Genomic DNA, 24,441 nt, shown 5'->3' with positions numbered 1-24,441 from the left:
ATTCCTGTTGTCAATGTTCCAGTAGAAAATCAACTCCAAAATCAACTGTGTAAAGCGATAAGTTATTTGACTCAAAGCGGATGTCATAGTTTAACACAGCAGTCCAGTTCTCAAAAACTTTCCAACTGAAACATTTGGTTTATCCTCCAGGCTTCCTGAACCATCAGAAATAGAAAAAGCAGGTCCATTTTGTTCACTGGATCATTGCACATACAATAAAGCAGTTCAGCATTGTAGTTTCTTTCTTTGTCTTTGATTATGTGAAAGCATAGCTTCCGTTCATCCAAACTGATGCAGAACCCTGTTCACAGAGAGATTAATGGAAAGCCATTAGAAGGCTGTGGGATATTTCAGAGGTCTGGAAGTCACTGAAAAGCTGATTGACAGTGTGTGTGTGGGGGGGTTGGAGGATGATGGGTGATGCTGAAAGAGGTCAGGTGATGGTCAGAGAGAGGGAAATCAGCAATAGGGATGGAGTGATAAGACTTTAGGTGTGAGAATATTCTCAGACTCTGAACTTCCACAATATTGAGCTCATCCAAATGCGGAGAGAGCACCCTTGATTAATGAGGAGATATCCTTTCCCCCTGTTGTCACACAGGTTTAGAGTCAGTGCCACCTGGCAATCACATTCTGCAGGTGTATTTGCCCACTTTTTCACGAAGCTCTTTGCATTTGACCCCATAAATAATAGGGTGGAGCATGGGGGGGACGAGGAAATAGAGGTTGGCCAAGATGATGTGAACATGGGGAGCGATGCCCTGACCGAAGCGGTGGGTCAGGTGGGAGAAGAGGAAGGGAGTATAAGAGGTCAGCATCACACAGATGTGGGCTGTGCAGGTGTTGAGAGCTTTCTGGTGAGCTTTCTTGGAGGACATTCTTCGGAGGGCCCTGATGATCAGACTGTAGGACAGGGCAATGAGCATTAGGTCTAACACGATGACTACAAACGTTAGCACCAAGCCATACCTCCTGTTAACTGTGATGTCCCCACATGATATCTTCGCTACAGCTATGTGCTCGCAGTACGTATGGGGGATAATGTGGTTGGCACAGAATGGGAGCCTGCTCAGGAGCAGAGGCAGGGGCAGAATGAAGAGAACAGCTCTCATCAAACCCACTAGCCCTAGCTTAGCTATTCGTGCATTGGTGAGGATGGTGGCGTATCTCAGAGGGTTACATATGGCAACATAGCGATCGAAGGCCATTGTCATGAGGACGGCTGAGTACATCATAGCACCTGCGTGAAGGAAGAATGACTGAGTGAGGCAGCCACCCACAGTAATGCCTTTCAAATTAAACCAAAATATGCACAGTGCCTTTGGTACAATGGAGGTACACATGCTGATGTCTGTGAGCGCCAGCATGCAGAGCAGTAGGTACATCGGCTTGTGCAGGGTCTGCTCTTTGCCTACAACAAACAGAACCGTGAAATTTCCCAACAGGCTGATAATGTAGGACATAGAGAAAGGGATGGAAATCAGGGCATGAGTAGTTTCCAGGCCAGGGATGCCCATTAGGATGAATGTTGAAGGATCAGAGGGGGTGAGGTTGAAAACTGCCATGAAGTGGTCGATGCGTTGTTCGAGCTCAGAAATGCTCAGGGCATCTGCGAAGAGAAATAGAGAGATGGTGTGTTACACCCTAACACACCAATATACATCACTGCCATGTCATTAGGATAACTCTTATTCAAAGTATGCCTTGTGAAGTGTCATTCTAAAAGTCTTGATCTGCTGGACAGTCATATATCGTTGAATTATATGTAGTATCATTGTGTGTGAAGTTACGAAGTTTGGCTATGTCTGTATTGCTGAAACATGTCCTGAGGTGGAAAACACCCACAAGCAGCCTTTTAGGTTCAACAGTAAAAAGGCCAAACACTGTTAATGGCTTATTGAGGAAATGCACACAAGCACAAGAATTACCCCAGGAAGTGTATATAATAGCAACCTCTGAGAGATAGTACTACACAATGGGAAATGTTTGACCCGGGTCACAGCAAAAGAGCTTTTCAGCAAGGAGGGAGAAGATAGAAAACAGGGGGAAATGACATGATTGAAGGACCTCACTCTCCGTTCAACAACACACCAGGAAACACCTGAGGAACAAAGACTGAACTGTGGGAAGTGATGATCCCAGGCTAGAAGGCTTTTTAGCCTGTCTATGGAAACCTGGGAAAGCCAAGGCAACTTGTGCCTTAAGAATCTGCCAGCCAGTTTATCACTCAGGGTGAGTATTAGCTAATGCATATCCTACCTATGTAGTGTGTTAAGCTCAGTTTGTGGTTTTTGTCTCTTTACTAAGGTAATCTGCTTTGTTCTGCTTGTTATCCCTTATAATCACTGAAAACCTGCCTTTTATAGTTAATAAATCTGTTTTGTTTATTATTAAATCCAGTTTGTGCAATTTCCATCGGGGTGGGCATAATCTATGCATATCTCTTTTCACACTGAGGGAGTGGGTGAATTTTTATTAGTTTGCGCTGTGCAGATCTTTCTACACAGTGCACAACAGTATTATTTCGGTGGGCATGTGAGTGTTTGATAAATCCTCGAACACAGAGCTGACTTCAGTCTATGTCTGCAGCTGTTTGTGTGTGTGCTGTAAGAGGCCAGAGATCCTAATTCAGCAAAACAGGGGGAGGGAATTCAGGCTGGCGGAGCAGGAGGGGCTCAGTGAAACCCCAGTATATCAGGTTGAATCCCAGATCGGGTGTCCAACCCATCATCGGGGGATTATGCACTTTATATCAAATAATACAGTAAATATTTGATAGTTATTAACAATCTAGAAAGGGGGGTGAGCAGTGAGATGGCAACATTTTCAGATGGCACCAGATTAATTAGGTCATAGTCAAGTCCAGAGAAGTCCTCACAGGGAGTTAACAAAGCCAGGTGAATAGGCAGCATGATGGCAGATGAACTTCGACATCAATAAATAAAACATGTCTGCTCACTGGAGGAAAAAACTTGAAGTCCTCAAACACCTAACAAGGTTCTAATTTCACTGTATGAACTAAGGAGAAGGACCTGGGCATCATGGTATGCAAACCCTGATCACAGTGCAAGCAAAGACAGAAATTAAGCAAAACATTGTGATCCAGGAGGAGTGGGATGAGGAATCCTACAGAAAATATAATGCCATGAGATGAGTCAGTCAATGTTTCACCCTCCTCTGGACTTCTCTGTGTAGTACTGGGCACGCTTCTCACACAGGATATTGCAGAAATAGAGGAGTTCAGGGAAGGGCAAGGAGAATGGTCAAGGGCCCGGGGAAACCCTCATATGGAGAGAGGTTGAAAAGAGTGGAACTGTTAACTTAGAAAAGAGATGAATAAGAGAGGATATGAGAAAAGTCTGTAAAATTATGACTGGAAGAGAGTAGATCGAGAATGTGTTCTCCCTGTCTCATAACACAAAGTCAAGAGGACATTCAATTACAATGAAACATGACAAATTCAAAACTCATAAAAAAGAAAGCTTTCTGCACTTAATTCCTAATTAGACTCAGGAACTCAATGCCACCTGAAGTAGTTGAGGCCATGAGCTAAGTAAGAATCAGGAAGTGCGTGGACATTTACATGGATAGTGAGATTACCAGTTACAAAAGATACTGCTAAATAAATATTTTGCAAAATCTATACACCCACATATCTCAAAGCACAAGCCAGGCTTTAGCTCTTAGGTATTAGGGATGACAACCTCAGGAAGGTCAGATCATCCCCCCATCCACCTACAGCTGGATTTCTCACACTTTCTTCTGTAGAAAATGGGGCTGTCACTGTCAGAGAGAGGACACAGGACAAGTTGAACCACATGATCTGATACACGATGTAATTCTTATGTTGGAAAGAAGCCACATTTTCCCCAATGGAAAGAGATGTTGTCATCCTGGGCTATGACTTTGTGCTCAACAGAATGGGCATGAAGGGCACAATGGTCTTGATATTTAGGTCTATGCACCTGCACCTCTGTTACTTCCCTTGTTTCTTTTGGTGAGAGACTTTCTTGCCGGCACCCAGCTTTGTCTCAGACATAAGTGGGACACTCTAGACCTCACGGAAGCACCATATTCCTCATTTAAATATAATTGTGATCTTGCATAAAAAGCATGCCATGTGAGGTTTCAGAGAATATGTTATGATCTGCTGAAAGTCATTGTTCTATCTAAAGAAGTATATCATTAGTGCAATGGAAGTGATGAGATTGTATGGTTGTTACTAAAAACATGCTGTAAGCTGGGGAATCAGCAGCTCCTGTTGGGGAATCAGCAGGCCTGTAAGCCTGACTTCAATACTGGGCAAACTGTTGAAACTATAATAAAGAACAATATTGTCAGACACAAAAGATGAATATAATTTGTTGAGGAAGAGTGAACATGGTTTTAGTCAAGGGAAATCATGCCTCACCAATTTACGAGAATTCTTTCACGGGGTCAACAAGCATGTGGACAAAGGGGATCCAGTCGATAGAGTGTACTTAGATTTTCAGAAAGCCTTTGACAAGGTCTGTCACCAAAGGCTCTTAAGCAAAGTAAGCTGCCACGGGATAAGAAGGAAGGTGCTCTCCTGGATTGGTAACTTGTTAAAAGATAGGTAACAAAGGGTAGGTATAAATGGTCAGTTTTCAGAATGGAGAGAGGTACATAGTCCAGGGGTCTGTTCTGGGATCAGTCCTAATCAACATAGTCATAAATGATCTGGAAAAAGGGGTAAACAGTGAGGTGGCAAAATTTGCAGATGATACAAAATTACTGAAGATAGTTAAGATCCATGCAGACTTGGAAGAGATACAAAAGGATCTCTCAAAACTGGGTGACTCGGCAAGAAAATGGCAGTTGAAATTTAATGTTGATAAATGCAACAGAATGCACTTTGGAAAGCATAATCACAGCTATATACTGTATATAAAATGATGGGGTCTAAATTAGCTGTTACCTCTCAAGAAAGAGATCATTGTGGGTAGTTCTCTGAAAACATACATTCAATATGCAGCGGCAGTCAAAAAAGCAAAGAGAATGCTGGGAATAATTAAGAAAGGGATAGATAATAAGACAGAAAGTATCATGTTGCTTCTATATAAATCCATGGTAAACCCACATCTTGAATACTGTGTGGAAATGTGGTCACTCCATCTCAAAAGAGATATATTAGAATTGGAAAAGGTTCAGAAATGGGCAACACAAATGATTTGGGGCAATAACGGTTTCCGTAAGAGGAGAAATTAAATAGACTGGGACTTTTTAGCTTGGAAAAGAGACGGCTATGGGGAGATATAATTGAAGTCTATAAAATCATGACAGGTGTAGAGAAAGTAGATAAGGAAGTGTTGTTTACTACTTCTCATAACACAAGAACAAGGGCTCAACCTGTGGAACTCCTTGCAAGAGGATGTTGTGAAGTCCAAGACCATAACAGGGTTCAAAAAAGAACTAGATAGATTCATGGAGGATAGGTCCATCAATGGCTGCTAGCCAGGATAGGCAGGTATGGTGTCCCTAGCCTCTGTTTGCCAGAAGCTGAGAATGAGTAACAGGTGATGGATCACTTGATGATTACCTGTTCTGTTCATTGCCTCTGGGGCACCTGGCACTGTCCACTGTCAGAAGACAGGATACTGGGCTATATTGACCTTTGGTATGACCAAGTAGTGCCATTTTTATGTTCTTATGTTCCCCAGAGACAACAGCAAGGAAAAGTAACCAACGCCCGGATGGGTGTTGAATAAACATCAACAACCATTGTCCAGCAAGGGAGCTACAATGCAATGACAAACTTGCAGAAGTCCACATCCGGGCAATTGCTCTGTCTTGCATAGTGCAGTGCCCACCAGACATACCTGAACTTTTGTTCTCCAAGCACATGAAGGAAGGGTATAAACCAAAACACAGTAGCCCATGCTTTACCTTTTCTCCTAACCCCCCGCCCCACCCTCCCGTGATCTATTCTGCAAGCAACAAAGACACTCAGAAAAATGAAAAATCCAAGAGAGCATCTGGCCAAGGTTTCAAGGGTGACACTTGTGTACCATGATCTGCAATAGCCAGTGGGTTGAGAAAAACAGCTTAAGGTCGATGTTGTCCAGTCTCATAGGGTTGAGAGTTTAGACTGCGTGCTTATCTTTTCTTTTCTTTTGGTAAGTGTTAGGATATAGATATTCAGGCCTGTCTGTAAAGGCCTACACTCTAAGAATTTAGGTGTATTCTTATCACTTGGCTAGTGATAGAGGTATAAAAGAAAGAATCAAAACCACTGTCTGCTGGTGTAAGGGCCTTCTCTTACTGTGACAGTTTGTGGCCCTGTGCTTAGGCTCAGGCCTTTGGCTAAGCAGCAGAGGCAGCCATAAGCTGGGAAGCGAACAGTCACATCCTCACATTCCAAACTAGTCACATTGAAAGAAGGTGCTATTGGGCTGTCAGGCATTATCAGGACAGGATTGTATCCTATCACCTCCAGAGAAAGGGAAGTGCCTAGAAAATGTAAAAGGAAACTTAGTTTGATAGCATCCTGTCTGGCAAGAACTCACTTATCAATAGCTGGGATGTGAAATCCTCACTTCTGTATTGTTTTGTCATTATAGTTCCCACTTTGCTGTCGTTTGTCTGTATAATCTCTGTCTGGTTCTGTGATTGTTCCTGTCTGCTGTATAATTAATTTTGCTGGGTGTAAACTAATTGAGGTGGTGGGATATAATTGGTTACATAATCATGTTACAATATGTTAGGATTGGTTAGTTAAATTTCAGGAAAATGATTGGTTAAGGTATAGCTAAGCAGAACTCAAGTTTTACTATATAATCTGTAGTCAATGAGGAAGTGACTGGGTGTGGGTGTGGGTGGGGGTGAGCATGTGGGTGTGGGTGGGCATGTGGGTGTGTGAGATGGGAACAGGGAATGGGGGTAAGAAAATTGGAATCATGTTTTGCTAAAGGGGGAGATGGGAACAGGGAATGGGGGTAAGAAAATTGGAATCATGTTTTGCTAAAGGGGGAGATGCGAACAGGGAATGGGGGTAAGAAAATTGGAATCATGTTTGGCTAAGGGTAGGAATGGGAACAGGGACACAGGTGTAAGGCTCTGTGGTGTCAGAGCTGGGAAGGAGGATACTAAGGAAGGAAACTGGAATCATGCTTGCTGGAAGTTCACCCCAATAAACATCAAATTGTTTGCACCTTTGGACTTCGGGTATTGTTGCTCTCTGTTCATGCGAGAAGGACCAGGGAAGTAAGTGGGTGAAGGAATAAGCCCCCTAACAGTAAGTAACTCTGACTTTTTGCCTGTCACTTATAATCACCTAAAATCTATCTTTGGCAGTCAATAAATATGTTATATGTTTATCTTTACCAGAGGCCTAATCTGGAGTACTGTGTCCAGTTTTGGTCCCCATGCTACAAGAAGTATGTGAAAAAATTGGAACGCGTCCAGCAGAGGGCAACAAAAATGATTATGGGGCTGGAGCACATGACTTAAGAGGAGAGGCTGAGGGAATATGTTTATCTTTACCAGTGAGTTTGCCTGAAGTGTTTGGTAAACCTGCTCAGGTTTACAAAGGATGGTGTATAGCCAGTTTCCATTGATGATGTTGTGAAAAAAAAAATAAATTTGCACTGGTCATCTTGAGCAGTGCAAGATGGTATATTCCTAATGGACAGTGCTGGTAGCTGGGAGGATTTGGCTTGTACCTTTCCCTCTGTGAATGATAGGTGGCTCTGGGAGCACTCATGGAATCTAGTTTGGTGTGGGGCTCCATAGGCGGTTGTGCTGAGTGATAACAGGGCCTGGAGGGGTTGCTGCTTGTCACTAGCAAAGCATTGTGAGAAACAGCCCAGGATGGAGACTTAAGGGGGCATAGCTGTCCCACAGTCCTGGGCTGCACCCTGGGGATCCCATCACAATAAGTGACAGTTGTTACTGACATGTGTAAGCAGAGACATGTGTCAGTAACTCAGCTGCTTACCCTTCTCGTGCCTGAATATTGACAAAGTTTGCAGATGACACAAAAACTGGGGGATTGTAAATAATGAGGAGGACAGATCACTGATTCAGAGCAATCTGCATCTGGACGATTGGAAAAAGGGAATATAGTGCACCCATCTTTAAAAAACGGAAGAAGGAGAACCCAGGGAACTAGAGACCGGTCAACCTCACCTCACTCACTGGAAAAATCACGGAGCAGATCCTCAGGAAAACAATTTTGAAGCACTTGGAGGAGAGGAAGGTGATGGGGAACAGTCAACATGGATTCACCAAGGGCAAGTCATGCCTGACCAACCTGATTGCCTTCTATGATGAGATAACTGGCTCTCTGGATTTGGGGAAAGTGGTGGATGTGATATATCTTGACTTTAGAAAAGCTTTTGATACGGTCTTCAAGAGTTCTCTTGCCAGGAAGTTAAAAAAGTATGGATTGGATGAAGGGACTATAAGGTGGATAGAAAGCTGGCTAGATTGTTGGGCTCAATGAGTAGTGATCAAAGGCTTGATGTCTAGTTGGCAGCCGGTATCAAGCAGAGTGCCCCAGGGGTCGTCCTGGGGCAAGTTTTGTTCAACATCTTTATAAATGATCTGGATGGTGGGATGTATTTTACCCTCAGCAAGTTCATAGAAGACACTAATCTGGAGGGAGAGGTAGATACACTGCAGGGTAGGAATAGGGTACAGAGTGACCTTGACAAGTTGGAGGATTGGGCCAAAAGAAATCTGATGAGGTTCAACAAGGACAAGTGCAGAGTCATGTACTTAGGATGGAAGAATCCCAAGCACCACTACAGACTAGGGACCAAATGGCTAGGCAGCATTTCTACAGAAAAGGACCTAGGGGTTACAGTGGACAAGAAGCTGTATATGACTCAACAGTGTGCCATTGTTGCCAAGAAGACTAACGGTATTTTGGACTGTATAAGTAGGGGCATTGTCAGCAGATTGAGGGACATGATCGTTCCCCTCTATCCAACATTGGTGAGGCCTCATCTGGAGTACTGTGTCCAGTTCTGGGCCCTATGCTACAAGAAGTATGTGAAAAAATTGGAACACATCCAGCAGAGGGCAACAAAAATGATTATGCGGCTGGAGCACATGACTTAAGAGGAGAGGCTGAGGGAACTGGGATTGTTTAGTCTGCGGAAGAGAAGAATGAGGGGGGATTTGATAGCTGCTTTCAAGTACCTGAAAGGCAGTTCCAAAGAGGATGGATCTAAACTGCTCTCAGTGGAAGCAGATGACAGAACAAGGAGTAATGGCCTCAAGTTGCAGTGGGGGAGGTTTAGATGGATATTAGGAAAATCTTTTTCACTAGGAGGGTGGTGAAACAGTGGAATGTGTTACTTAGGGAGGTGGTGGAATCTCCTCCCTTTGCGGTTTTTAGGGTCCGGCTTGACAAAGCCCTTGCTGGGATGATTTTGTTGGTGATTGGTCCTGCTTTGAGAAGGGGATTGGACTAGATGACCACCCGAGGTCCCTTCCAACCCTGATATTCTATGATTCTATGAAAAGCAGACAGTCCAAAAAAAAGAAGCTCCTAAGACAGCTTGAAAGACACAGTAAGAGACAAGGAACTGATCTTAAAAACAAATATTTGTCTAAACTATTTCCAATACATCTGTAGTTCCAATTTTACCAGGAAAATCTATTGGTAGTTTCTGATAATACTAAACAGTTCAAGTTGCCATGCCCGTGAATTGCTGCCCAGATGGTTTTTGACTTGAACCCTGGAACCCTTCTTGCGCCCTCAGCACTAACTTTAATGCAGAAACAGGTGACTCACCGAACTCTTGCTCAGCAGAGAGAGGAAATCTCCTTATTGTGACAGAAAGGCAGAGCCCTGAGAATCAGTGAACGAATCTCACGTATCTGACACTCGGCGTGCTGGACAGCGACCTTTATGATTCTCCTGTACAGTCCCTGCAGACTCTCAGGTTGGCAGGACTCCCAGACAATTCTCTTGGCTCCATGAGCAGCGGGAAAAGCAGAAAATGGACCCGAGAGATCTTCACCCTGAGAACCTCCCCTGGGAGTGAAGAAATGATTAGCCGATAACAGGGGCTCAGATTGTCAGGGCAAACTGAGTCTGGCAATCTGTTCAGCATAGCAATTGTCGATAGCTTTCTTTTCTGTCTGTAATGTACTGCCATCTGCACTCTCTCTGTACATAACTGCAAGCCTAAGGACTGTTCTCTATGGAGGTACCATTATGATTACACATGGTAACACCACACCCCAATTGTGGGACCCCATAACTAAAACACCCCAGAAGGTGGAGAGTTCTATTTTTTGGGCGGGGGAGGGCCCTCTCTGATAAACCACATGTTTGGACTCAGAGTAGCAGCCGTGTTAGTCTGTATTTGCAAAAAGAAAAGGAGTACTTGTGGCACCTTAGAGAGTAACCAATTTATTTGAGCATAAGCTTTCGTGAGCTGGAGCTCACTTCATCTGATGCACAAAAGTGGAAAATGCATCCGATGAAGTGAGCTGTAGCTCACGAAAGCTCATGCTCAAATAAATTGGTTAGTCTCTAAGGTGCCACAAGTACTCCTTTTCTTTTTGCGAATACATACTAACACGGCTGTTACTCTGAAACCTTGCATAATGACTTAGCCACTCCCAGTCTCTATTCAAGCCTAAGTTAATTGTATCCAATTTGCAAATGAATTCCAATTCAGCAGTCTCTCGCTGGACTCTGGTTTTGAAGTTTTTCTGTTGTAATATCGCAACTTTCATGTCTGTAATAGCGTGACCAGAGAGATTGAAGTGTTCTCCGACTGGTTTATGAATGTTACAATTCTTGACATCTGATTTGTGTCCATTGATTCTTTTACATAGAGACTGTCCAGTTTGACCAATGTACATGGCAGAGGGGCATTGCTGGCACATGAGGGCATATATCACATTGGTAGATGTGCAGGTGAACGAGCCTCTGATAGTGTGCCTGATGTGATTAGGCCCTATGGTGGTGTCCCCTGAATAGATATGTGGACACAGTTGGCAATGGGCTTTGTTGCAAGGATAGGTTCCTGGGTTAGTGTTTTTGCTGTGTGGTGTGTGGTTGCTGGTGAGTATTTGCTTCAGGTTGGGGGGCTGTCTGTAAGCAAGGACTGGCCTGTCTCCCAAGATTTGTGAGAGTGATGGGTCGTCCTTCAGGATAGGTTGTAGATCCTTGATGATGTGTTGGAGAGGTTTTAGTTTGGGGCTGAAGGTGACGGCTAGTGGTGTTCTGTTATTTTCTTTGTTGGGCCTGTCCTGTAGTAGGTGACTTCTGGGTACTCTTCTGGCTCTGTCAATCTGTTTCTTCACTTCAGTAGGTGGGTATTGTAGTTGTAAGAATGCTTGATAGAGATCTTGTAGATGTTTGTCTCTGTCTGAGGGGTTGGAGCAAATGTGGTTGTATCGTAGAGCTTGGCTGTAGACAATGGATCGTGTGGTGTGATCTGGGTGAAAGCTGGAGGCATGCAGGTAGGAATAGCAGTCAGTAGGTTTCCAGTATAGGGTGTTATTTACGTGACCATCGCTTATTAGCACTGTAGTGTCCAGGAAGTGGATTTTTTGTGTGGACTGGTCCAGGCTGAGGTTGATTGTGGGATGGAAATTGTTGAAATCATGGTGGAATTCCTCAAGGGCTTCTTTTCCATGGGTCCAGATGATGAAGATGTCATCAATATAGCGCAAGTAGAGTACGGGTATTAGGGGACGACAGCTGAGGAAGCGTTGTTCTAAGTCAGCCTTAAAAATGTTGGCATACTATGGGGGGGCCATGCGGATATCCATAGCAGTGCTACTGATTTGAAGGTATACATTGTCTCCAAATATGAAATAGTTATGGGTGAGGAAAAAGTCACAAAGTTCAGCCACCAGGTTTGCTGTGACATTATCGAGGATATTGTTCCTGACGGCTTGTCGTCCGTCTTTGTGTGGAATGTTGGTGTAGAGGGCTTCTACATCCATAGTGGCCAGGATGGTGTTTTCAGGAAGATCACCGATGGATTGTAGTTTCCTCAGGAAGTCAGTGGTGTCTCAAAGATAGCTGGGAGTGCTGGTAGCGTAGGGCCTGAGAAGGGAGTCTACATAGCCAGACAATCCTGCTGTCAGGGTGCCAATGCCTTAGATGATGGGGCATCCAGGATTTCCAGGTTTATGGATCTTGGGTAGCAGATAGAATACCCCAGGTCGGGGTTCCAGGGGTGTTGTTAGCCGACGGCCAAGGATGTTTGGTGAGGTGCCAGCTATGCCCGTTTATACCATCCGTGATTTTAACCGCTAGGACGCACTGTCCCTTCGCGGCGGGCAGCCCGGGCTAGGCTGACGGATGCCCCAAGGTCCTAACCACCCGTGACTTTAACTGCTAGAGCTCAGAGGTCCTTCGCAGCGGGCAGTCAATACTGACGGACAGGTGCCCCAATGGCAGCACTAAGAGCCTCTCCACAACCGTGACTTTAACTGCTAGAGCTCAGAGCTCCTTCGCAGCGGGCAGCCAGGATTGACTGACAGGTGCCCCAAGAGTTTGCCCCGTGGAGGCGGCACAGCTCAACGCTAGGCTCTTAGTACTCTCACCTAATGGCCAGGCTTTAGAGCCAAAACGGCTGAGGTTCTTTAATTGTGTTGGCTGCTTTACAGTAAACCAGAGAAAACAAGTCAGGCTTATGCACAAATGGTTACCAAAATTTATTAAGCTAGATTCTAATCATGTGGTTACAAAATTGCTAGTGCCTACTTATTTAAATGTAGAGATGTTACACACACAAACAAGTTACAAAACTGAAGCCACAATCTCAAAGAAAGAAAACAAAGCATAGAGCTCTATTTCAAAATATGTGTACACTAAAGATAGGAGATCAGGTGTGGGTGCTTCTTACCCTCCTTGCATCTCTCGATTCCAGCGGCGCCAAGCCAGGATCGGTCACTCAATTCCGCAGAAAGATGAATAAGGGACAAGGCTTAGGGACCCTCTTAGCTGCAGAAGCCTTGGGAGGCTGTCACTTATCTGACCAGCAGATAGATAGTGAAAAGCACTCAAAAATCATGGTGCTGTAGGTCATAGAATCATAGAATATCAGGGTTGGAAGGGACCCCTGAAGGTCATCTAGTCCAACCCCCTGCTTGAAGCAGGACCAATTCCCAGTTAAATCATCCCAGCCAGGGCTTTCTCAAGCCTGACCTTAAAAACCTCTAAGGAAGGAGATTCTACCACCTCCCTAGGTAACGCATTCCAGTGTTTCACCACCCTCTTAGTGAAAAAGTTTTTCCTAATATCCAATCTAAACCTCCCCCACTGCAACTTGAGACCATTACTCCTCGTTCTGTCATCTGCTACCATTGAGAACAGTCTAGAGCCATCCTCTTTGGAACCCCCTTTCAGGTAGTTGAAAGCAGCTATCATTCTTCTCTTCTGCAGGCTAAACAATCCCAGCTCCCTCAGCCTCTCCTCAGAAGTCATGTGTTCCAGACCCCTCATCATTTTTGTTGCCCTTCGCTGGACTCTCTCCAATTTATCCACATCCTTCTTGTAGTGTGGGGCCCAAAACTGGACACAGTACTCCAGAAGAGGCCTCACCAATGTCGAATAGAGGGGAATGATCACGTCCCTCGATCTGCTCGCTATGCCCCTACTTATACATTCCAAAATGCCATTGGCCTTCTTGGCAACAAGGGCACACTGCTGACTCATATCCAGCTTCTCGTCCACTGTCACCCCTAGGTCCTTTTCCCCAGAACTGCTGCCTAGCCATTCGGTCCCTAGTCTGTAGCGGTGCATTGGATTCTTCCATCCTAAGTGCAGGACCCTGCACTTATCCTTATTGAACCTCATCAGATTTATTTTGGCCCAATCCTCCAATTTGTCTAGGACCCCTACTTATACCTCTGTACTCCTTTATTCTCTTTCTCCTTTCTTATGCCAAATTGAGGCTGGTCTGTCTGGGTGACGCCAGCTTTCGCAAGAGTAGTTTACACTTGCAAGGGAGAGAAACAATAAGTTTCGACTACTGGATATTTCTTTTATCAGGGTAAATATTTTCTCACCTAGAATGTTGGTGTGTGTGCATCACGCTATTTAGTAGGGGCTAAGAGCCATGTCTGTCACAGGGCCTCTGCCTGCTGTGAGCTTAATCATTGCATATGTTCCCAGAGGCACAATGTAGCAGCACATTTCACAACTTCAAAGGCTGTGCTGGAATATATGTTAAGTGCCCTTTTCCGGCTTCCTCCTGTGTTTCCAGCAATGCTGGTCTGAGGGGGTGGGGGGGCTGGCTGTCTGGCTACAGGTGTGTCTGTGCGGATTTGTTCTTGTGCTTTTTCAGGGAGTTTCTTGAGCAGATGGTGTAGTTTCTTTTGGTAACCCTCAGTGGGATCAGATGGTAATGGCTTGTAGAAAGTGGTGTTGGAGAGCTGCCTAGCAGCCTCTTGTTCATATTCCGATCTATTCATGATACCAACAGCACCTCCTTTGTCAACCTTTTTGATTATGATGTCAGAGTTGTTTCTGAGGCTGTGGATGGCATCGTTTTCAGCACGGCTGAGGTTATAGGGCAAGTGATGATGCTTTTCCACAGTTTCAGCCCGTGCATGTCGGCGGAAGCACTCTATGTGGAAGTCCAGTCTGCTGTTTTGACCTTCAGGAGGAGTCCACCCAGAATCCTTCTTTTTGTATTGTTGGTAGGAATGTCTCTGTGGATTAGCATGTTGTTCAGAGGAGTGTTGGAAATATTCCTTGAGTCGGAGATGTCGAAAATAGGATTCTAGGTCACCACAGAACTGTATCATGTTTGTTGGAGTGGAGGGGCAGAAGGAGAGGCCCCGAGATCGGACAGATTCTTCTGCTGGGCTAAGAGTATAGTTGGATAGATTAACAATATTGCTGGGTGGGTTAAAGGAACCATTGCTGTGGCCACTTGTAGCATGTAGTAGCTTCAATAGTTTAGTGCCCTTTTTCTTTTGTAGAGGAGCAAAGTGTGTGTTGTAAATGGCTTTGTCCTCACCCATAATTACTTCACATTTGAAGACAATGTATACCTTCAAATCAGCGGCACTGCTATGGGTACCCGCATGGTCCCACAGTATGCCAACATTTTTATGGCTGACTTAGAACAACGCTTCCTCAGCTCTCGTCCCCTAATGCTCCTACTCTACTTGCGCTATATTGATGACATCTTCATCATCTGGACCCATGGAAAAGAAGCCCTTGAGGAATTTCACCATGATTTCAACAATTTCCATCCCACCATCAACCTCAGCCTGGACCAGTCCACACAAGAGATCCACTTCCTGGACACTACAGTGCTAATAAACAATGGTCACATAAACACCGCCCTATACCGGAAACCTACTGACTGCTATGCCTACCTACATGCCTCCAGCTTTCACCCAGATCAAACCACACGGTCCATTGTCTACAGCCAAGCTCTACAATACAACCACATTTGCTCCAACACCTCAGACAGAGACAAACACCTACAAGATCTCTATCAAGCATTCTTACAACTACAATACCTACCTACTGACTTGAAGAAACAGATTGACAGAGACAGAAGAGTACCCAGAAGTCACCTACTACAGGACAGGCCCAACAAAGAAAATAACAGAACACCACTAGCCGTCACCTTCAGCCCCCAACTAAAACCTCTCCAACACATCATCAAGGATCTACAACCTATCCTGAAGGATGACTCATCACTCTCACAGATCTTGGGAGACAGGCCAGTCCTTGCTTACAGACAGCCCCGCAACCTGAAGCAAATACTCACCAGCAACCACACACCACAGCAAAAACACTAACCCAGGAACCTATCCTTGCAACAAAGCCCGTTGCCAACTGTGTCCACATATCTATTCAGGGGACACCACCATAGGGCCTAATCACATCAGCCACACTATCAGAGGCTCGTTCACCTGCACATCTACCAATGTGATATATGCCCTCATGTGCCAGCAATGCCCCTCTGCCATGTACATTGGCAAACTGGACAGTCTCTATGTAAAAGAATCAATGGACACAAATCAGATGTCAAGAATTGTAACGTTCATAAACCAGTCGGAGAACACTTCAATCCCTCTGGTCACTCGATCTCAGACCTAAAGGTCACAATATTAAAACAAAAAGACTTCAAAAACAGACTCCAACGAGAGACTGCTGAATTGGAATTAATTTGCAAACTGGATACAATTAACTTAGGACTGAATGGAGACTGGGAGTGGATGGATCATTACACAAAGTAAAACTATTTATGAATTAATGACCATGACAATACCCTTGTTGCTCACACTTCTAAACTTAATCCAGAGACTCTCAGGTTTTTCTGTAGTTTCATACTGGAGCTCTGAGTAGTCACACTTCTCTCTTACATACAATGTAACTCCCCCACCTTTTCTGCCCTGCCTGTCCTTCCTGAACAGTTTATATCCATCCATGACAGTACTCCGGTCATATGAGTTATCCCACCAAGTCTCTGTTATTCCAATCACATCCTAATTCCTTGACTGTGCCAGGACTTCCAGTTCTCCCTGCTTGTTTCCCAGGCTTCTTGCATTTCTGTATAGGCACTTAAGATAACTCGCTGATTGTCCCTCTTTCTCAGTGTGAGGCAGGAGCCCTCCCCACTCGTGTTCTCTGCTCATGCTTCCTCCCAGTATCCCATGTCCCCACTTACCTCAGGGCTTTGGTCTCCAAAAATGAGTTTGGTTGATCAAGGGAATTGCAATAGATTTTGGTTTCTCTGAGGCATTTAGTAGGGGGAAACATTCAGGTGAAAAAATGAACTCTATACAATATCAGTATATGTGACATTATTCATATGAACTGTGACCGCATAGATCATTGTTGCAACCAAGGTCCTATAGTGGCACAAAATCTTGTACAAAGGAGGTTACGTAAGGTGTCTAAGACAAGGTTATAATTTGCTGGTTATGATTATGCTAACTGTATGCATGTATCATTTTTGTATTTAAAGTTATCAATATTGGCTCTATACTGTTTCTAGTTCAAACCTGTGCTCTGCTTCTGGGTGACACCCTAGACAATTTGGCATCAGTACTGCATAGCCAGCTTGATGGTCCATTAAGGACCACCAGCGATACAACTGACCCATTGAGAAAAGGCAGATACACATGACAAGAGACTATAAAGGGCAACTGCATCTCCTCTGTCTTGTCTTCAATCCTGCTCCTTATCTTGCTACACTGAAGCTCTGAACAAAGGACTGAATGACTCATCTAAGCTGTGGATGTACTCCAGAGACTTGATTTGAGCCTGCAGTTTATTCTATCACTGCTAAAAGCCTCAACCAAAAACTTTGCCATTACAGTATGTAATTAATTCCTTTAACCAGCTTTAGCTCTCATCTATATGACTTTCTTTTTATGAATAGACTTTTATATTTTAGATTCTAAAGAATTGGCAACAGCATGATTTGTGAGTAAGATCTGACATATATTGACCTGTGTCTGGGGCTTGGGCCTTTGGGATCAGGAGGACTGTTTTCTTTTACTGGGGTATTGGTTTTCATAACGATTCATCCCCATAACAAGTGATGCTGTTGGTGATACTGGGAAACTGGAGTGTCTGAGGGAATTGCTTGTATGACTTCTGGTTAGCCAGTGGGGTAGAACCGAAGTCATAGATTCATAGATTCATAGATATTTAGGACAGAAGGGACATTATGATCATCTAGTCTGACCTCCTGCACAACATAGGCCACAGAATTTCACCCACCACTCCTGCAAAAAACCTCACACCTATATCTGTGCTATTGAAGTGCTCAAATCGTAGTTTAAAGACTTCAAGGAGCAGAGAATCCTCCAGCAAGTGACCCTTGCCCCATGCTACAGAGGAAGGCAAAAAACCTCCAGGGCCTCTTCCAATCTGCCCTGAAGGAAAATTCCTTCCCAACCCCAAATATGGAGATCAGCTAAACCCTGAGCATATGGGCAAGATTCACCAGCCAGATACTAAAAAAAATTCTTTCCTGGGTAACTCGGATCCCACCCCATCTAATATCCCATCACAGGCCATTGGGCCTATTTACCATAAATATTTAATTACCAAAACCATGTTATCCCATCATACCATCTCCTCCATAAACTTATCGAGTTTAATCTTAAAACCAGATAGATCTTTTGCCCTCACTGCTTCCCTTGGAAGGCTATTCCAAAACTTCACTCCTCTGATGGTTAGAAACCTTCGTCTAATTTATAGTCTAAATTTCCTGGTGGCCAGTTTATATCCATTTGTTCTTGTGTCCACATTGGTACTGAGCTTAAATAATTCCTCTCCCTCTCCAGTATTTATCCCTCTGATATATTTATAGAAAGCAATCATAGAATCATAGAATATCAGGGTTGGAAGGGACCTCAGGAGGTCATCTAGTCCAACCCCTGCTCAAAGCAGGACCAATCCCCAATTAAATCATCCCAGCCAGGGCTTTCTCAAGCATGACCTTAAAAACTTGTAAGGAAGGAGATTCTACCACCTCCCTAGGTAATGCATTCCAGTGTTTCACCACCCTCCTAGTGAAAAAGTTTTTCCTAATATCCAACCTAAACCTCCCCCACTGCAACTTGAGACCATTACTCCTTGTCCTGTCCTCTTCTACCACTGAGAATAGTCTAGAACCATCCTCTCTGGAACCACCTCTCAGGTAGTTGAAAACAGCTATCAAATCCCCCCTCATTTTTCTCTTCTGCAGACTAAACAATCCCAGTTCCCTCAGCCTCTCCTCAGAAGTCATGTGTTCCAGACCCCTAATCATTTTTGTTGCCCTTTGCTGGACTCTCTCCAATTTATCCACATCCTTCTTGTAGTGTGGGGCCCAAAACTGGACAAAGTACTCCAGAAGAGGCCTCACCAATGTCGAATAGAGGGGGACGATCACGTCCCTCGATCTGCTCGCTATGTTCCTACTTATACATCCCAAAATGCCATTGGCCTTCTTGGCAAACAAGGGCACACTGCTGACTCATATCCAGCTTCTCGTCCACTGTCACCCCTAGGTCCTTTTCCGCAGAACTGCTGCCTAGCCATTCGGTCCCTAGTCTGTAGCTGTGCATTGGGTTCTTCCTTCCTAAGTGCAGGACCCTGCACTTATCCTTATTGAACCTCATCAGATTTATTTTGGCCCAATCCTCCAATTTGTCTAGGGCCCTCTGTATCCTATCCCTCCCCTCCAGCGTATCTACCACTCCTCCCAGTTTAATATCAACCGCAAATTTGCTGAGAGTGCAATCCACACCATCCTCCAGATAATTTATGAAGATATTAAACAAAACCGGCCCCAGGACCGACCCCTGGGGAACTCCACTTGACACCGGCTGCCAACGAGACATGGAGCCATTGATCACTACCCGTTGAGCCCGACAATCTAGCCAACTTTCTACCCACCTTATAGTCCATTCATCCAGCCCATACTTCTTTAACTTGGTGACAAGAATACTGTGGGAGACCGTGTCAAAAGCTTTGCTAAAGTCAAGAAACAATACATCCATTTCTTTCCCTTCATCCACAGAACCAGTAATCTCATCATAGAAGGCGATTAGATTAGTCAGGCATGACCTCCCTTGGTGAATCCATGCTGACTGTTCCTGATCACTTTCCTCTCATGTAAGTGCTTCAGGATTGATTCTTTGAGGACCTGCTCCATGATTTTTCCGGGGACTGAGGTGACACTGACTGGCCTGTAGTTCCCAGGATCCTCCTTCTTCCCTTTTTTAAAGATTGGCACTACATTAGCCTTTTTTCCAGTCATCCGGGACTTCCCCCGTTCGCCATGAGTTTTCAAAGATAATGGCCAATGGCTCTGCAATCACAGCCGCCAATTCCTTTAGCACTCTTGGATGCAACTTGTCCGGCCCCATGGACTTGTGCATGTCCAGCTTTTCTAAATAGTCCCTAACCACCTCTTTCTCCACAGAGGGCTGGCCATCTATTCCCCATGTTGTGATGCCCAGCGCAGCAGTCTGGGAGCTGACCTTGTTAGTGAAGACAGAGGCAAAAAAAAGCATTGAGTACATTAGCTTTTTCCACAACCTCTGTCACTAGGTTGCCTCCCTCATTCAGTAAGGGGCCCACACTTTCCTTGGCTTTCTTCTTGTTGCCAACATACCTGAAGAAACCCTTCTTGTTACTCTTGACATCTCTCGCTAGCTGCAGCTCCAGGTGCGATTTGGCCCTCCTGATTTAATTCCTATGTGCCGAAGCAATATTTTTATACTCTTCCCTGGACATATGTCCAACCTTCCACTTCTTGTAAGCTTCTTTTTTATGTTTAAGATCCGCTAGGATTTCACCATTAAGCCAAGCTGGTCGCCTGCCATATTTACTATTCTTTCGACACATCGGGATGGTTTGTCCCTGTAACCTCAACAGGGATTCCTTGAATTTATATTTACTCTGTCTCACAACACATGAAGTAGGGAACATTGAATTCCATTGAAAGTCTGAACATATAACACTGAAAAAAGAAATTTGTTTATATAATCCATATTTGGCCTGTGGAACTCCTTACCACATATGTTCCTGAGGCAAAGAGTTTAGGTGAATGGGATTCACAAATGGTTTGGCCATTGAAGGTGGTGCTGGTGGGACCACCATTAGTTAAGGCTGTCTGACACCTTCCATTAGGAAACCTCATTTTCATTTGCTTATAAGTTTTCCAGACTTTGAGCATTTGGACAGAAATTTCAGATGCTGTGTGTCTGCTTCTGGCTGAATTGTTTTTTGAGTATCCGGCATAACATTTGAGCCAACTTCTCAAATGAAGTTAGGAGAAAAGATGTGTTGCCCATGTTGAAACATTCTTATAATTGTTCAAGTGAGGAGCCCAAGCACCTCCATGGAGATAAAAGTCAGGTAAGGCCCCTTCCCCCGGTAACAACCAGAGCCCTGAAATGCAAGAGGAGGAGGTGACGGCGTCTCTGCATTAACACACAGCTGGCTCCTGAGGTCTTTACTCAGTTCTTACTCCAATGGGAGTTTTGCCTCAGTGGGGCCTGGGTAAACTATGGGCCAGAGCTCAGAATTTGGCCTTCTAGTGTACATCGTGAAGGATCCACTGTGACACTGAAATGCAGCCACCTTGGGGCTGGAGGCTGTCAGCCCGGGAGGGCACAGCAAAGAGGAACATTTTCGCGTATGATACGGAAGCAAACTCATCCCCTGTGGCAAGGGCCCTTGGATGTTTAATGGCTATGCAGAGTAAAAGGGACCACAGACCTATTATTTATCCCATCATGCCCACGTTGCACGGGGTTTGTCAAGCAGGTGAGCTCCTCAGTGAGACATAGGTACCTGTGAATTCTGAGACGGAAGCACCTTCCCTGGGAATCCTCCTCAGGTAGCTTTATCCTACACCTCTCTCACCCCAATATCTGGAGCAGCATCCCGGGCTGAGAGCTGACACAGGGATGTGCTGCATTTATAATATATCTCTGTGCAATCCCAGGGGGGTTCTCTCTAGCGGAGAAGCGAGCCTCTGAATGTCAATAGGCTGAAGACAAGCCTGTCTGGGCTTCTGTGTTCCTTATCCAGCTTTAGGAGTAAACAGTAATTAAGGGACCTTCTCAAAGGGAGATATGAACTCTGGGGCTCTGTGCTGAGTCAGAGAGGAATTGGCTGCTCTGTGAATTTGTGTATATTTAAAGATTATAGTTGATCGGTAGGAAAAGAAGGTGTAATGCCTACATCTCCATAGGGTCTGATACCCTGTAACGTCCAGGCAGGATGGGTAGCTAGTAGACAGACAGATCTGTAGAAAGATGCCTGAGGGAGACACCAGCCCTTTGTGCCGGCACACGGTGATGTTGCTAAGGGATCAGAAATCAGTAATTCCCACCAGTAACTATCATCATACTCTGCAGCTCCTTTCATTGAAGGATGTTCAAAACACCTAGCACAGGAAAGTCACTATGACCATAGCCCCATTAAACAGATAGGTAAAGTCAGGCACAGGGAGACGTTATTTGGCCAAAGTCACACAGAGATTGGGTGGCAGGATGACAGACAGAACCCAGGCATCCTGACTTCCCTGCCGTAAGCACGGTCTCTCTGTCATGCAAAGAGGGAAATGGACTCCCGCTCTGGCAGGGACTCTTTGTTGGGTGGGATGCAGAGGAAAGGCTGGAAGAGGGAGCCTGATCCTTCATCATTCCGCAAGGTGAAGCTGAGGTTTTCAGAACTAGCTGGAGGTTGTGACCTCCCCACTCCTGTGAGGTGTGAACTCTAGTACTCCACTTCCGCTCCCACTCAGAAACCTGCCAACGCATCTGTGATGCTCTGTACCTCAGGGGAACGCCCTGCACCCCCATGTTCATCCTTATAATATGATTGTGTGGTACCCAATGCAAAGTTTGTGATGTTGGGTGTCTGTGGCACAGGGGAACCCCAAACAGCCATCTCTGGAACGTCAGGGCAGTTCAAGTCTGTCCCTCACATGTCCCAGGCCTCCTGCCCAGGCCCTGCTGTGCTGAGGGATGCCTCAGGTCAGACACTTGTTCTGGCTGTGGCCACAAGCCCTCAGGCTCTAGGTGACAGGACCATTTTCCCCAGCATTGACCCTCCCATTGGGGTTATGATCCCCCTCCAAGTCTGATTTGCAGGGCCTCTTGGCTGGGGGCATCTGCCCCGGGTCTCTTCTCGCTCTCCCCAGCTGCTCAACGCACCCGGGTCTGCACTGCTCCAGTTTCCGCTCCATTCTCCCCCGGCACTGCTGCTGCTGCTTTGCCTCCAGTGCAGGTCCCTGGGTTGCTTCTCTGGCCTCTCTGGTTCTGGTTGCTGCAGCTCTGCTCCCAGCACCACTCTGGCCCAGGCAGCCCCAGATCACACTGTGGATGGGACCCCTGGCCTCTTGATTCCCTCATTAGCCTGACTGCACTGTCAATCAGGCTGACCCAGAGCATTGGCCTCAAGTGATTGCCCCTGGGGACCATCAGTCCTAGGTTCCTGAATTCCCATCGGCCCTTTCTTTTTGTACTGGGAAATGGCCAACCAAACCCTCACTAAGTTTTAGTAAGGGGCAACAGTCCCTTACACATGGCTACAGTCCACACAGGAGGTGATGGAGACCAATATAACTGAGGCCAGGTCATCATCCACTAGGATGGGACAGAGCCTCCTAGTTAACCGGACATGGAGAAAGCACTACTCATAGATGCTGGTATGAGAAAGCTTACCGTCAGCAAGGAATCCAAGAACACTCCTCGACTATGGACTGAATTGCCCAGGTGTGGCTGTGAACCGTAAGCCAAAGGTTTCCGAGTAGCAGCCGTGTTAGTCTGTATTCATAAAAAGAAAAGGAGGACTTGTGGCACCTTAGACACTAACAAGTTTATTAAGAGCATAAGTTTCGTGAGCCACAGCTCACTTCATCAGATGCATACAGTGGAAAATACAGTGGGGAGATTTTATATACACAGAGAACATGGAACAATGGGTGTTACCATACACAGTGTAACGAGAGTGATCAGGAAAGGTGAGCTATTACCAGCAGGAGAGCCGGGGGGTGGGGAAACAAGGGGAACCTTTTGTAGTGATAATCAAGGTGGGCCATTTCCAGCACTTTACAAGAACAGTAGGAGGGGAAATAAACAAGGGGAAATAGTTTTACTTTGAGTAATGACACATCCACTCCCAATCTTTACTCAAGCCGAAGTTAATTGTATCCAGTTTGCAAATTAATTCCAATTCAGCAGTCTCTCGTTGGAGTCTGTTTTTGAAGTTTTTTTTGTTGAAGAATTGCCACTTTTAAGTCTGAAAATCGAGTGCCCAAAGAGATTGAAGTGTTCTCTGACTGTTTTTTGAATGTTATAATTCTTGACGTCTGATTTGTGTCCATTGATTCTTTTATGTAGAGACTGTCCAGTTTGGGCAATGGACATGGCAGAGGGGCATTGCACATGATGGCATATATCACATTGGTAGATGCGCAGGTGAACGAACCTCTGATAGTGTGGCTGATGTGATTAGGCCCTATGATGGTGTCCCCTGAATAGATATGTGGACACAGTTAGGCAACGGGCTTTGTTGCAAGGATAGGTTCCTGGGTTAGTGTTTTTGTTGAGTGGTGTGTGGTTGCTGGTGAGTATTTGCTTCAGGTTGGGGGGCTGTCTGTAAGCAAGGACTGGCCTGTCTCCCAAGATCTGTGAGAGTGATGGGTCGTCCTTCAGGATAGATTATAGAGCCTTGATGATGTGTTGGAGAGGTTGTAGTTGAGGGCTGAAGGTGTTCTGTTATTTTCTTTGTTGGGCCTGTCCTGTAGTAGGTGACTTCTGGGTACTCTTCTGGCTCTGTCAGTCTGTTTCTTCACTTCAGCAGGTGGGTATTGTAGTTGTATGAATGCTTGATAGAGATCTTGTAGGTGTTTGTCTCTGTCTGAGGGGTTGGAGCAAATGTGGTTGTATCGTAGAGCTTAGCTGTAGACGATGGATCATGTGGTGTGGTCTGGGTGAAAGCTGGAGGCATGTAGGTAG

General features: G+C 45.2%; 1 protein-coding gene across 1 annotated transcript; it reads right to left on the bottom strand.

Annotated features, from left to right (window-relative positions):
• Window positions 1-626: 626 nt before the first annotated feature.
• Window positions 627-3,217, bottom strand: LOC144278425 (olfactory receptor 52P1-like). Its single transcript, XM_077839711.1, has 2 exons — window positions 3,172-3,217; window positions 627-1,609 (listed from the first exon to the last, which is right to left on the bottom strand). The coding sequence occupies exon 2, from the start codon at window positions 1,563-1,565 to the stop codon at window positions 627-629; it is 939 nt and encodes a 312-aa protein (XP_077695837.1). The 5' UTR covers window positions 1,566-1,609; window positions 3,172-3,217.
• Window positions 3,218-24,441: the final 21,224 nt, after the last annotated feature.

This window comes from Eretmochelys imbricata, chromosome 1 (genome assembly GCF_965152235.1).
Source record: "Eretmochelys imbricata isolate rEreImb1 chromosome 1, rEreImb1.hap1, whole genome shotgun sequence".
Taxonomy (NCBI): domain Eukaryota; kingdom Metazoa; phylum Chordata; order Testudines; family Cheloniidae; genus Eretmochelys; species Eretmochelys imbricata.
This window is presented reverse-complemented; position numbering and strand designations above follow the sequence as displayed.

What these genes read in the sequence shown, in the direction of transcription:
- LOC144278425 (XM_077839711.1), bottom strand. Translation starts at nt 1,565, where the DNA reads ATGGCAGTTTTCAACCTCACCCCCTCTGATCCTTCAACATTCATCCTA.